Raw genomic sequence first — 15,781 nt, forward strand, 5'->3', positions numbered from 1 at the left:
GTTCTGGGCCCCGGGTTGGGTCAGAATCAGCAGAGCCTGGTGTGGAGGCAGCCTCCTGCCTGAAGGCTGGGTGGACCTCGGTTGTCTGTGGTCAGAGGACTTCCTCTGCTTTCCTCCCGGCCTCAGTGAAGCTGCAGTGTCTTCTGAGAGCATAGCTCCTCTAGGCCCTGCAGCATCATGAGGACCCGTGAGACTTCCCAGATCTGTTACTCTGGCCTCTTCCACGCATGAGGTTAGGACCCCCTGTGGTGGTCTTTCCAATTCCCTGGCCCCTCCCAAGCAAACACCAAGTTCTGGCTGCTTCAAGAACTTCTCACATACCTGACCTCACGGGAATTTGGGCACTGGAACCATTTCCCTCCCCGTCACGTTCAGAGCATAGGAGTGACTTCTGGTCCAATCTAAAGTTTACTTTTTCATTAGTCAGCCATCAGAGCCAGGACACCTTTTTCCTCTTTCCCCTTCTTTGTCCTCCTTCCACGGACCATCCTGTCTTTCTGCAAGCACATCTTGCTCAATACAGACTGAATAGTCTGTCATTGAGGATAGTGTGATCCATAAACCTGGAAAAGAGAGGGTCTCAGATTCAGTCAGGCTAGGCCCGAGTGTGTGTGTGTGTGTGTGTGTGTGTGTGTGGCGGGGGTCCTTAAACATAGGTCAAGACTATCTCAGGGCAGAATGGGCAGGGGTAGTGATGAGGAAGTAGGACTACTGCCAATGGATAGTGGCTGGAGGGCGGGAGGCAGCAACGGGGAGGATTCCCACAGGAATCCTGTAGACACTTGTCTTGTGCCTGCTCAAGTCATATCCACATGGCGAAACAAAGACACAGATAAATCTTTACCTCCTTTGCCACCACTGCCCAAATTTTGGGGCCACTTTCCCTGGTAAGACTCAAAATACCTCTTCTATTCCCCAACTCTGAGTAGAGATGAAACAGTCTCCAAGGATTTGAGTGGAGGGAATAGTCTCCCCACCACACCCCTCCCCGCCTAACCTGGTCATCGGGCTGTTAATGAGGCAGTGGCGAGGGCTCCGGATCCACGGCAGGGTGTCTTCTGGGCGCACTCCTGGCTCATTTGACCTCCAGAAGCTGAAGTTCTGAGCATCAGTCAAGGGGACTCTAAAGACTTGATTGGGGACTGAAAGGTTTTGGGAAGCACAAGTTATCCCATTTCTTTTAGTTCTGTACCCCCTTTCGTGGCTCAGGGCAGCACAAGCAACTGGGCCTGACCAGGTGCTGAGAAGTCCTAGGAGGTTGGTCACCACACCCAGCTTTACTTCCGGATTCCAGCATCTCACACCCTTCATGGTCAGTTGAATCAGTTTTGGTTCTTCCTGCTGCTACTAAGCCTGTCTCCTAGAGAGCTCCCCCCACATGCTAAAATAGTGGAAAAGCAAGTGGTCAACCCACTTGGGAAATATGCAAGATGGGTCCACAGGTTCAAACCCTCCACCCTTCAGTCTGCAGACTGATGCTCTAACCAGGGCTTTTTTTTTTTTTTTAAATGCTTAATCATCCTCATTCCCTTCCTTCCTCTCTGAAATAGTTCCTTTCTTTGTTCATTCCAGGTAATTCTCTGAAATTTAGCAATTATACTACCTCATGTTTACATACTGCTAATACGTATCATTTATCAAGTACCTGTCATGTCGTAAATGTCAGGTGTTCTTAAACTTTTGAAAGGATGTCAGACCTATTTCGATTTTGGGGGGGTATTTTCACTATTTGAATAAGTCTAATTATACTAGTGTATAAAACAGTGGTTCTCAACCTTGGCTGCACATTAGAATCACCTGAGAGTCTTTTTAAAATCCTGATTTCTGGGCCTCATCCTCCGGAAATTCTGTTTCTTGGTTATGGGGTGGGCCACAACATTAGTAACAAAGAGACAGAATTTCTGGAGGATGAGGCCCAGAAATCAGGATTTATTTTTTATTTTTTATTTTTTATTTTATTTTTTTATCTATTGCTTAAAGTATTACAAAGGGTATTACATATGTGTCCATTTTATCCCCCCGCCCTAGACAGTCCCCTAGCCTCCCCTATCCCCCAGTGTCTTACGTCCATTGGTTATGCTTATATGCATGCATCCAAGTCCTTTAGTTGATCTCTTACCCCCCTACCTCCTGCCCCGCAACCCTCCCCGGCCTTCCTGCTGCAGTTTGACAATCTGTTTGAGGCAGCTCTGCCTCTGTATCTATTATTGTTCAAAAGTTTATAATGGTCTCTATTATCCATGAATGAGTGAGATCATGTGGTATTTTTCCTTCATTGACTGGCTTATTTCACTTAGCATAATGCTCTCCAGTTCCATCCATGACGTTGCAAATGGTAAGAGTTCCTTCCTTTTTAGAGCAGCATAGTATTCCATCGTGTAGATGTACCACAGTTTTCTAATCCATTCATCTACTGATGGGCACTTAGGCTGTTTCCAGATCTTAGCTATGGTGAATTGTGCTGCTATGAACATAGGGGTGCATATATCCTTTCTGATTGGTGTTTCTAATTTCTTGGGATATATTCCTAGAAGTGGGATCACAGGGTCAAATGGGAGTTCCATTTTCAGTTTTTTAAGGAAACTCCATACTGTCTTCCATAGTGGCTGCATCAGTCTGCATTCCCACCAGCAGTGTACAAGTGACAGAATTTCTGGAGGATGAGGCCCAGAAATCAGGATTTTAAAAAGATTCCCAGGTGATTCTAATGTGCAGCCAAGGTTGAGAACCACTGGTATAAAATGTTATATTTTTAAAAATTAGAATTATAGCCTAATAATACGAGTACATAGTCTTTATAATCATTTTTTTAAAAATCCCTAATACACCGTTGAATAGATGTTACATTTTTTACTTATTTTCTTATTAATTGTAATAAGCTTTTTAAAAGTTTTGCTATTAGAAATAATTCTTAGATAATCCTTCATGCATGTCATTTAAAAAATATTTTTATCGATTTCAGAGAGACGAAGGAAGAGGGAGAGAGGGATAGAAACATCAATGATGAGAGAGAACTATTGATCGGCTGCCTCCTGCATGCCCCCTACTGGGTATCAAGCCTGCAACCTCAGCATGTGCCCTGACTGGGAATTGAACTGTGACTTCCTGTTTCATAGTTCGATGCTCAACCATTGAGCCACGCTGGCTGGGCCATGTATGTCATTAAAATATTTTTTTTCATTGATTTTTAGAGAGAGAGGAAGGGAGAGGGAGAGAGAGAAACATTAATGTGAGAATGTAACATTGTCAGCCACCTCCTGCACACCCCCTACCAGGGATCAAGCCCAAAACCTAGGCATGTGCCCTGACTGGAAATCAAACTGACAATCCTTCAGTGCATGGGACAATGCCCAGCTAACTAAGCTATACCAGCCAGGGCCATGGATGTCATTTTTAGTTTCTGAAAGCTTTATTTTTTAAAATTAGATGTTAATTTTGAGCTAATTACAGATTCACATAGTTGGAAGAAATGACACACAGTGATCCTGTATACCCTTTACCCATTGCCCCCAAGAGTAACATCTTGCAAAACTATCTAGTACAGTATCACAGCCATGCTATTAGCATAGTGGTATAGAACAGCTCCATCACTGCATGATCCTGGAGTTGCCTTTTATAGCCACACCCTCCACCTCCACACCCCTGACATTGGTAATCAATAATCTTTTCTTCATTTACATAATTTTAAAAAATGTTACATGCTTGCCTGGCTGGTGTGGCTCTGTGGTTGAGCATCAACATGAACCAGGAGGTCATGGTTTGATTCCTGGTCAGGGCACATGACCGGGTTGCTCCCGGATTACAGGCACAATCCCCAGTGTGGGGCGTGCAGGAGGCAGCCAGTCAATGATTCTCTCTCATCATTGATGTTTCTATCTCTTTCTCCCTCTTCCCTCCTCTCTGAAATCAATACAAACATATTTTTAAAAAGAATGTTACCGTGCTGGCTTCCACAGCACATATACTGAAATTGGAATGATACAGAGATTAGCAAGCATGACACGCAAATTTGTGAAGCATTCCATATTTTTAAAAAAGAAAGGAAAAAAGTTTTATACAATCGGTATCATACAGCATGTGCTCTTTCAGGGACTGCCTTTCTTTACGTAGCATAATTCCCTGGAGATTCCTACATGTTATCAAATGTATCAGTAATTTGTCCTAGATGCTTCTTTTTTTTTTTTTTTAATATATTTTATTGATTTTTTTACAGAGAGGAAGGGAGAGAGCTAGAGAGTTAGAAACATCGATGAGAGAGAAACACCGACCAGCTGCCTCCTGCACATCTCCTACTGGGGATATGCCCGCAACCCAGGTACATGCCCTTGACTGGAATCGAACCTGGGACCTTTCAGTCCTCAGGCCGACGCTCTATCCACTGAGCCAAACCGGTTTCAGCCCTAGATGCTTTTTAAAACGTACATCTTCTCTAACTTTCACACAATGCTAGAGTATTGTTTCCATTTCCAGATGATTTGGAGCAGTTAAATGTTTAAAATAATTTTCTCAAGGTTACACAACTTGTTTGAACTTCAACTCAGTTCGAATTCCAAAGCTAGAGCTTGGTCTACCACTCCTTGGAGGCATAGCATGCAATAATATACAAGTACTTTTCCTAAATTGTCACACTTTTGGTTTGATCCTCATAGCAAGTCTGTAAGATTAGTAGAACAGGTATTTTCTGTTTCTTTTTCTTTTCTTTCTTCTTTTTTTTTTTAATGAACGAGGAAACAGGTTAATTTAAGAATAAGTGACTACTCAAGTTGCGACATTTAAAAGAGGCAGAACTGGACTGAAACCTGGACCTTCTGCCTTCAAGTGTGATTCAATTTTTATTTTATCTTGCTCACTCCACCACTCAGGTCTACTTTCTCCTTCATCTTCTCAGTCTCTCCTCTTGGCTCTTTTTATTCCCTGCCCTATAACCATGCCCCACCTCATCCAGGCCATTTTTTAGGAACTCAAGACATAGCCCACCCAGGGGTACTCACATGTCTTTAGCAACACCTTCCGTACAGCTTTGTGGTACTTTGTGTGGCTATTCTGGTGCACAGAATAATTCCCATCTTTTGAGATAATCGGGGGAAGCTTCGTGGGCACCGGTTCCTTCTGGTCTGAAACGAGAGCAGATTTGACAAATGGGACTATTTGATTCTCTGAGCCTCTACTCTCCATGCCACCCACACACATGGCAGGGATCTCTCCTAGCCACACACGTTTGATTCTCCATTTTTGGCATCTTCAGGAGTCACATCACAATGCCTGTGACAGAGGGGAGGGAGGGAGAATCCGGAGATCAAGAGACCTCCTTCCCCACTTTCTTGCTCCTCCCTGTCTCCTGGGCTTTGAGTGGCCTCCTACTGAAATCAAGATACAGATATTTAGGGTTAGTGCAGGTGAAAAAAGGCACTTGATCTGGCTAGGCAATCCCTTTTGGGGACTGGTATATTTGCAGAGCTCTAATTGGTCTAAAGGGCAAGTTATGTTTGAGCTGAGTCTTGGAGGGTAAGGAGTTGTCTGTGGGACATGGTAGTATCAGAAAGAACATTTCAGGCAGCAGGACAGCAAGTGTTAAAAGTATTAGAGAGGGCCCAGCTTGCTATTGATTTGGAGCCTGATTCGTGTTGAGTAAAGTGGAAAGGACAGGGGATGGGGCTAGCGGAGAGTAGGGCAGGGTGGGGTAGGGCAGAGTAGTAGAGTGTAGATCTAGTATTCTTATGAGGGTTTGGGACTCCCCTCTGAGGCAAAACCTATATATCGCTAGGCTGAAAAGACCAGATCTTCCCTACCCAGTGTAATGGTCTGAATGTTTGTGTCCTCCAAATTTATACTTTGAAAACTTAATGCCCAAAGTGATGGTATTTGGAGGTGGGGGCTTTGGGAGGTGATTAGGTCATGAGGACAGAGCCTTCATCAGTGGGATTAGTGTCCTTAGAAAAGAGGCTTGAGAGAGTTCCTTCACCCCTTCCACCATGGGAGGACACAAAGTGAAGTCTGCGACCTGGAAGAGGACCCTCACCCGACCATGCTGGCACCCCGATCTTGGCCTTCAGCCTTCAGAACAGTGAGAAATAAATTTCTGTTGTTTACAAGCCACCCAGCCTATGGTATTTTGTTATAGCACCCTGAGCAGACTAAGACGTGGTTTTCAACCAGTGTGCTGCGGGACACGAGGCACACCGGTGTGCTGCAAGAATTTGTAAAAGATGCAATACCTGACTATTTAGTCAGGGTCATTGACCTCTTTTCCCTTTTGTCAAATAAAAAAATGACAACAGCCAACACAGCAATAGCCATTTGGTGTGAATGAATCAAAATTATACATATTTTTTTTGGTCAGGTCAGCAAAAAATACATATTTTGGTGTGTCACAGACATTTAGTAGTTAGTTTCTGTGTGCCACGAGATGAACAAAGTTGAACATCGCTGGGCTACGATACTTAGCCACTCTTACAGCTAGGGCCTGGGCAGAAAGTTTGGCTAGGACAATCAAATACATCTGTTCCAGATTTTGAATCAAAGATGAGGTTGCAGAGAAGCAGGGGTTTGTAAAGCCTTTCTCTGTTGATGGGAAGTTGCAGCAGTGAAACTGCTTGTCTGCAGCACAGTGTGCAGGGCCCAGCGTCCTTGGAGCCAGTGGTGCCTGCCCTAGCATTGATTGCAGTAGCTGTGCCTCACCAGGTCTGCAGCATGATTCGGAACAGTGTTCCTGGTTACTATCCATCAAGCTTGGTTCTCCGTTCCTTCTACAGCTTTTATGTGCTTCCCAATATTTTTTTCTTCTTTTTAAAATTTAAAATTTAAAATTTTTTAAATTTTTATTTCCAAATATTTTAAAAAACTATTTTTTTTACTGTGTTGTGTAATTGACATGGTTGTACATATTTTATACAACTTAATGAGTTTGGAGATAAGTACACACCTATGAAACCATCACTAAAATCTATCCCATAAACGTTTATATTCCTTCCAGAGATTTCCTCCCACTCTCTTTATTGTTATTTTGTGATAAGAACACTTAACAAGATTTACCCTCTTAGCAAACTTTTAAATACGTAATGCAATTGAACTACAAGCTTTATGCTGCATCGATCTCCAGGACTTACTCATCTTGTAGAACTGAAACTTGTATCCTTTGACTACTGCCCTCCACCCCAACCCACCCACCCCCAATGCCCTTTCCCCTAGCCTCTGGCAACACCATTCTACTCTCTGCTTCTGAGTTTATTTTAGGTTCCTCATATAAGTGGTATCTTGTAGTATTTGGCCTTCTGTGTCTTCCAGGTTCATCCATGTTATTGCAAATGGCAGATTTCCACTGTATACATATACTGCATTTTCTTGACCTATTAATGCATTGTGGTCATTTATGTTGCTTCCATGTCTTGGGTATTGTGAATAATGTTGCAATGAACATGGAAATGCAGATATCAACTTGAATTCAATTCCTTTGGTTATATAGCCAGAAATGGAATTGCTGGATCATATGGTAGTTCTCTTTTTAATTTTTGAAGGAATTTACATACTGTTTTCCATAGCGGCTGCACCAATTTGTATTCCCACCAATAGTGCACGGGGGTTCCCTTTTCTCCACATCTTCACCAACACTTAATCTTTCATGTTTGTTTTTTTAAACATGTGAGGTGTTATTTCATTGTGGTTTTATTTTGCATTTCCCTGATGATTAATGATCTTTTAAAATGCCTGTTGGCCATTTGTGTGTCTTCTTTGGAGAAATGTCTTTTCAGTTCCTTTGCCCATTTTTTAATCAGATTTTTTTTTTTTTTGCTAAAGTTATGAGTTTTTTATATTTTTTGGATATTAACCCTTTATCAAAATATATGGTTTGCAAATGTTCTCTCTCATCTATAGGTTTTTTCATTTTGTTGTTTATATGCCATGCAGAAATTTTTTAGTTTGATATAATCCCACCAATATTCTTTTAACAAATTCATATTCTGCTTAAATAGGATTTGGCTTACCCTTCTGAATCCTGAGCTGTCAGGAACTGGATGAAAATTGGCCGTTCTCTGTGAAAATTGTTGAGATTGCTGCCTCGCCTCTGGTGGAGGGTGGGGATGCCACTTCCTTTCTGGTTCTTCCCCAGCTGCTGCTTTCCCCCTTCTTCATGGCTTGGCCCCACTCCCTCGATTCTGTCTCTCCTCCCTCCCTTTTGCACTCCTATGGAAGTGCCCTCTAATATTCTCTGAGATAATGACACTGCCAGGGTGGGACACTGTTTGAATCCCCTCCCTCTACAGGTAGTTGGGGACTTGGAAAGGCGGCAGGTATAGAGTTCTGGAAGCCTGGCCTGACCAGGGGGCTGGTCTGTGCTTCATCACAGGTTACCGCAATGAGAGGGGCTAGTTCCTGGGGGCAGTGTCATTTGAGTTTGGTGGTTTGACTTTGGGAGAGTAGGGAGTGGGAGTAAGCAGATATAACCTGAAGAGCAGGAGCATATTTCTAGTGGGCAATGGGATCTGGCCTGTAGTAACTGTTGGTCTGGGTGCAGGTGACAGTGGGAGCTCTTTATCTGTCCTAAGGCCTCAGACAGATCGTCCTTAAGGGTACAACCGGATGATATTCTCTATTATCTGTTTCCAAATAGTAGATTCCCAGCTTCTCATATGGATGGTTATAGTGTGCTTGGAGGTGTGCTGGACAATAGCACCCATGTGGATGCCTTCCACCTGAATCAAGCACCCATTGACGTACTCCTCGCATCAGTTTTTGGCAGGCTGGGAGATATTTTTGGTAACTATAGCTTCTTGAAGCTTCCAGGTTTGGAAGCCACCTGAGGTGAAGAGTGGTGATGGGCAGGTAAGAATCATGCCACAGACTCTGTGAAAGGGCATGTTCTGGGTAGAGGGATGCAATGAGCTCTTTATAAGCAAGCTTCACTGTGGCAAGGTAGTAGACCCCATCATTTTGTTGGTAGGTGGTATAATAGAGGAGGTTCTTCATCCAGTTAATACCATGCTTCATATGGTTTTGGAGGCTAAATAGATATGGAGTACCCTGGACAGTTTCTTCTAGAAATGGGCCACGAAATGGGAGTTACCATAGACCACCTTTAATACTTTGAATGGACTGTGAAGGACTTCTGGGGTGATGCAAAAGTACATGGGTGGATCTTTCACTTATCCAATTTAATATTGCAAATTTCACAATATTATAGGCTTCCCAGGGACAATGGAGTCATTGCAACATTTTTATTTTTTTAAAATATATTTTATTGATTTTTTTTACAGAGAGGAAGGAAGAGGGATAGAGAGTACGAAACATCATGAGAGAGAAACATTGATCAGCTGCCTCCTGCACACTCCCCACTGGGAAGGTGCCTGCAACCAAGGTACATGGCCTTGACCGGAATCGAACCTGGGACCTTTGAGTCCGCAGGCTGACGCTCTATCCACTGAGCCAAACCGGTTAAGGCTCATGGCAACATTTTTAGTTATCCACTACTTTGCCCGTTGCCTTTTGGTTAGTGGGAACTGTGGCTGATTTGCCACAATATTTTCAGGTTGAGAAAAAATTTTTTTTTTTAAAGAGCTCCCCACATAGTTTAACCAAGAAACCAGAAACACCAATCAGAAAGGATATATGCACCCCTATGTTCATAGCAGCACAATTCACCATAGCTAAGATCTGGAAACAGCCTAAGTGCCCATCAGTAGATGAATGGATTAGAAAACTGTGGTACATCTACACGATGGAATACTATGCTGCTCTAAAAAGGAAGGAACTCTTACCATTTGCAACGTCATGGATGGAACTGGAGAGCATTATGCTAAGTGAAATAAGCCAGTCAATGAAGGAAAAATACCACATGATCTCACTCATTCATGGATAATAGAGACCATTATAAACTTTTGAACAATAATAGATACAGAGGCAGAGCTGCCTCAAACAGATTGTCAAACTGCAGCAGGAAGGCCGGGGAGGGTTGCGGGGCAGGAGGTAGGGGGGTAAGAGATCAACTAAAGGACTTGTATGCATGCATAGAAGTATAACCAGTGGACATAAGACATGGGGGGATAGGGGAGGCTAGGGGACTGTCTAGGGCGGGGGGATAAAATGGACACATATGTAATACCCTTTGTAATACTTTAAGCAATAAAAAAAAAAAAATTTGTTGATTTTTTACAGAGAGGAAGGGAGAGAGATAGTTAGAAACATCGATGAGAGAGAAACATCGATCAGCTGCCTCCTGCACATCTCCCACTGGGGATGTGCCCGCAACCCAGGTACATGCCCTTGACCGGAATCAAACCCGGGACCCTTCGGTCCGCAGGCCGACGCTCTATCCACTGAGCCAAACCGGTTTCGGCAGGTTGAAGAATTTTTAAAATGTGTGTGCCTCAGAGGCTCCCAGAATTCTGATTTCCAGGTTGTGGTACTTGCCTGCCTGTTCCAGATGCTTAGTACACAGTGGTGGTAATATCTAATACTCATTACTTGCAGTTGTCTTAGACTTGGTGTTACTTCTAGCAGAGTAATACCACCCTGACTAGAAAATCATAGAAGACCAGCTTGAGAGAAATGTTGTGGTACTTCCTGTACATAACAAATGACTCCTGCTCAGAAGGTAACACCCAATGCTGGGTATTAACTCCTTGAAGTTGGCTGGGGCATTAAGATGGACTGCAATGGGCTGACGTGTGTTTGGAAGGCTATCTTACAATGACTTATTGTCTTCCCTGATACAAGGAAATTGCCAGTGCCTCAGGAGGAAGTGGACAGGAACATGAGCCCAGGGAAACAGGGCACATTTCACATGTGGTGGGAGTTCCTTTGCATCCATGTCCAAAAATATCTTCCTCAACGTGGTGCGCTTGCTCAGGATCCTGGACAGCGGGGAGGAAGGTGAGCGTGAGGTCACAGAAAGGCTGAGGTAGTGCTGGTTGCAGACGGCTGGCATAAAATGGATCATGTGGATCTTCAGGTACCAACAAAAAGAGCTAATGCTTAGTGACTGTGCTCAGCAGCACTATAAAAGATAGGCACTATCATCTTACTTTACAAACAGGGAAACAGAAGCCCAGAGTTGTTTAGTAATTTCCCCAAGGTCACGTAACTGATGTATGGAAGAGACATGAGTTTAACCCAAGCAGTTTGGCTCCAGAGCCTATGCTCTCAGCCACCACACCAAACTGACTCCGGAAATAATCTAATCAGAACATCCAGAAAAGACCAAGGACGAAGGGGAAATGTGGACTGAGAGAACTAGCCTCTTTTAAAAAAATATATGTATTTTTACTGATTTTAGAGAGGAAGGGAGAGGGATACGTTAAAAATCAATGTTGAGAGAGAATAATTGATTGGTTGCCTCCTGCACACCTTCTATTGGGGATTAAACCTGCAACCTGGGCATGTGCCCTGACTGGGAATCGAACCATGACCTCCTGGTTCACAGGTCAACACTCAACCACTGAGCCACACCAGTCAGGCAGAACTATCCTTTTTTTTTTTTTATTAAGGTATAACATATGTGTCCTTAGCCCCCCATTAGTGCCCCCCCTCCCACTCATGCCCTCACCCCCCGAGTGTCTGTGTCCATTGGTGATGCTTATATGCATGCATACAAGTCTTTTGGTTGATCTCTCCCCATTCCCCCCCACCCTCCTGGCCTTTCCTCTGGGGTTTGATGGTCTGAAATATGCTTCTGTGTCTCTGGATCTGTTTTTGTTCATTAGTTTATGTGTTCACTATATTCCACAAATGAGTGAGATCATGTGATATTTATCTTTCTCCAACTGACTTACTTCACTTAGCATAATGCTCTCCAAGTCCATCTATGCCATTGCAAATGGTAGGAGTTCCTTCCTTTTTACAGCAGCGTAGTATTCCATTGTGTAGAGGTACCACAGTTTTTTAATCCACTCATCTGCTGATGGGCACTTAGGCTGTTTCCAAATCTTAGCTATGGTAAATTGTGCTGCTATGAACATAGGGGTGCACATATCCTTTCTGACTGGTGTTTCTAATTTCTTGGGATATATTCCTAGAAGTGGGATCACTGGGTCAAATGGGAGTTCCATTTTTAGTTTTTTGAGGACACTCCATACTGTTCTCCACAGTGGCTGCACCAGTCTGCATTTCCACCAGCAGTGCACAAGTATTCCTTTTTCTCTGCATCCTCGCCAGCACTTGTCACTTGTTGATTTATTGATGATAGCCATTCTGACAGGTGTGAGATGGTACCTCATTGTCATTTTGATTTCCATCTCTCAGATAATTAGTGACTTTGAACATGTTTTCATATGTCTCTTGGCCTTCCTAATGTCCTTTTTCAAAAAGTATCTATGTAGCCCTGACCGGTTTGGTTCAGTGGATAGGGCATCGGCCTGCGGACTGAAGGGTCCTGGGTTCGATTCTGGTCAAGGGCATGTACCTTGGTTGCGGGCACATGCCCAGTGGGGGGTGTGCAGGAGGCGGCTGATCAATGTTTCTCTCTCATCAATGTTTCTGGCTCTCTGTCCCTCTCCCTTTCTCTCTGTAAAAAAATCAAGAAAAAATATTTTTTTAAAAAAGTATCTATGTAGGTCCGTTGCCCATTTTTTTATTGGGTTATTTATCTTCCTTTTGTCAAGTTGTATGAGTTCCCTGTAAATGTTGGAGATTAAACCCTTATCAGAGATAACATTGGCAAATATGTTTTCCCATGCAGTGGGCTTTCTTGTTGTTTTGTTGATAGCTTTATTTTGCTGTGCAGAAGCTTTTTATTTTGATGTAGTCCCATTTGTTTATTTGTTTATTTTCTCTTTAGTTTCCATTGCCCTAGGGGCTGTACCAGTGAAGATATTGCTTCGGCATATGTCTGAGATTTTGCTGCCTGTGGATTCCTCTAAGATTTTTATGGTTTCCCTTCTTACGTTTAAGTTCTTTATCCATTTTGAGTTTATTTTTGTGTATGATGTAAGTTGGTGGTCTAGTTTCATTTTTTTGCATGAATCTGTCCAAATTTCCCAACACCATTTATTGAAGAGACTGTCTTGACTCCATTGTATGCTCTTGCCTCCTCTGTCAAATATTAATTGAGCATAGTGGTTTGGGTCTATTTCTGGATTCTGTATTCTATTCCATTGGTCTATATGTCTGTTCTTGTGCCAGTACCAGGCAGTTTTGAGAACAGTGGCTTTTTAATACCCCTTGATATCTGGTATTGAGATCCCTCCTACTTTGTTCTTCTTTCTCAGGATTGCTGCAGGTATTCGGGGTCTTTTTTAGTTTCAGATGAATTTTTGGCGACTTCGTTCTAGGTCTGTGAAATATGCCGTTGGTATTTTAATTGGGATTGCATTGAATCTATAGACAGAACTATCCTTTTGGTGAGCTCCTTTACGTACAGCTCATTGGGAGTCTCGTCGAGGGTGTCTGCTCGCCCCAGAGCAGCCTTGAGTTGGGTGTGGGACATGATATCATTACCTTGATACAGAGGCAGAGTCCTGGCTGCCTGAGCTCCACTGAAATGTGGAATATCATTTCCTATGGCCAACATGGGGGAAGATTACTGGAACCTGGCGGTTGCTTTGCAGTGGACTGGATCAGTCTCTGTGGGGGAAGACCACTGGGGAAAGGCTGAGCTTATTGCGAAAAGTGGCTGTCTGCTGCAGCACAGACACCCACCCAGAGGTGCCCATCCCTTAGGCTTTGGATGATTGCAGTTATGAGCAGCTTGAGTATCATCTCCCCTCTAGTTTCAGGCAGAAACTTTGAAAAGCCAGAACTACAGTGCCCTCTGCTGGAGTCTAAGAATGACATGCCAGCTGTTTCCTAGCAGATGAGTCACAGAACAGGCAGCTGGAGGGACCAGGAGACCTAGGAGATTGAGAAGAGGACATTCCAGCCAGGGCGGTGAAAACTACCTATTACACCCTCTGGCAGGATCCAGAAAACGATAGTGCAAATAAGATGTGCTCAGTTTTTACCAAAGACTTGAGATTTAGTCTTTCTTTGAAGAGATTCATTTGGAATTGGAAGCAAGAACAACTCTGAGGACTAGTTAGTGAATTCCTATGGGAGGAGGAATAATAAAGGCAGCGGTAGAGGAAGATGGAGTGAGGTCCTTTGGATGTGCACAGCTTGGATGTCACTGTGTCTGTGGCTAGAGGGCTGTCACTGGAGAGTCTGGCAGGGAGAGGTCATTTGTCTCTAGACAAGAACAAGCATAATTTCTCTTACCCCCCAACCCCATCAACTTGCCTCTGAAACTTCTGTCAATGAACAGTGAGTGTAGATTTGTGTTATGATAAGGTCTATCTTGACCTAGGGTTTCATATAACAAGGCAAGGGAGTTGTTTCAGCAAAGGGCCAGGTAAGAGCTAATCTGTCTGAAGCTAAGACCAAGACACTCCTGGACCAAGAGAAGTGTCCAGGTAAGAAGCTAAGAGTAGATAGGAGAGCAGGGTTTAAAATGGCGAGAGAAATTCAGCAAAGGAAAGGACAGATATGGGGCCAAGCTCCCCTGGGCAGGACAGAGAAGGGAAAGCTTATGTACAAGAAATTTGGGCATAAGGTGAATGAACTCTGGAAGCTAGGCTGAATTTGCAGGGGTAACCAGTGTTAGGATCAGGAAGAGTGCATCTGGGAGGGGCAGGAATCCACTGATTGGTAGACATGAGAGTTCTAGTTACTGGTTAGGGGTGTTCTTCTGTGGTAGCTGTAGTCACCAGACTTTCAGGGCCTGGATGAGATATACTTTGAAGCCAGCCAGCATAATTTCCTTTTTAAGGAATCTCATGGTTAAAATACTGCTTCCCAGGTTTATCCTGGCAAGTATGTCTTGAGAAGTAGACAACAAAATTCCAGTCATAAGAAAGATATATATATTGACATGTAAATAGGAACTTACATATTATGATTTATAACTTTTCTTCCAATTATCTGTTGTATAGTTTGATGTGCTAGGTCTTAGATGTATTACATACATTATTTTAGTTAATTTCCATAGCAAATCTATAAGAAAGGCATTATTATGTCCATCTATAAGTAAGGAAACTGAAGCACTCTGAATTTACTTACTGTGACTTAGCCTCTGAATCTGAACAACTTTGGGCACCTGATAAAACTGAGTTTCTGAAGTCAAGGATAGACCAAAGTATGCTTCCCACACCCAGTTTCCTCTTTGGTTTTTCTATTTCGCTTCTCTATCAGGGGGAAAGAACAGGAGACAGGGACTGGCAGAATATTTAGTTACCTAATGTACTGACTCACCTCTATGAGTTTTCATTATGACTATAATAAAGGAAAGCTTGAGTGGGCTTTTTTTAAGTTGAATGTTAATACACTCACACCTACTAAAAGAAAAAAAACGTATCTTCAAAGAAAAATTGTGAATGACTTAAAAATATCATTATAGTAAGAATGTTAAGAATGAAGAGTGTCGATATTAACAGGTTCATTTTATGGTTGCTGTTAAAGCCCTAGGTAGGGCCAAGTGAGAGTGTGGTTGATTTGAGTACATAGAACAGGTTGAAGTGCTAGCGCTGGTGGACAGAAAAGGATCAAACCACTTGAGTAATTGTATTAACAAGGTGAAATCAGCCAGAGAGTGGGGCCAGAGAATCATTCTGAAGGCAAGCAGCCTGCAAGATTATTTGGGTTGTGTAACTAAGGGTGAGTGTAGAATTAGGGACTGTGTGTTCCTTGAATTTATGAATGTAGAAATTGGGGTTAGAAAGATGGGTAAGATAGATGTGGCCTTGCTAGGAGCCAAATAGAATGCTGTCTTTTATCCATAATTTCTCCACCCTCCTTGTGAATTTCTCAACCCAGTCCT

General features: G+C 43.1%; 1 protein-coding gene and 1 pseudogene across 1 annotated transcript in view; one reads left to right on the plus strand and one right to left on the minus strand.

Moving 5' to 3' along the window:
* Nucleotides 1-19: 19 nt before the first annotated feature.
* Nucleotides 20-15,781, minus strand: part of TEX49 (testis expressed 49) — a 41,964-nt gene continuing 26,202 nt past the window's right edge. The window contains exons 2-4 of the mRNA XM_036298504.1: nucleotides 4,992-5,114; nucleotides 998-1,142; nucleotides 20-563 (exon numbers count right to left, since the gene is read on the minus strand). Coding sequence (XP_036154397.1) covers nucleotides 515-563; nucleotides 998-1,142; nucleotides 4,992-5,114 — 317 coding nt within the window. The 3' untranslated portion in view covers nucleotides 20-514. The remainder of the gene's footprint in view (nucleotides 564-997; nucleotides 1,143-4,991; nucleotides 5,115-15,781) is intronic.
* On the plus strand, nucleotides 3,941-4,031 carry LOC118652282 (annotated as a pseudogene).

Source organism: Myotis myotis, unplaced genomic scaffold (assembly GCF_014108235.1).
Source record: "Myotis myotis isolate mMyoMyo1 unplaced genomic scaffold, mMyoMyo1.p scaffold_m19_p_3, whole genome shotgun sequence".
Taxonomy (NCBI): Eukaryota; Metazoa; Chordata; class Mammalia; order Chiroptera; family Vespertilionidae; genus Myotis; species Myotis myotis.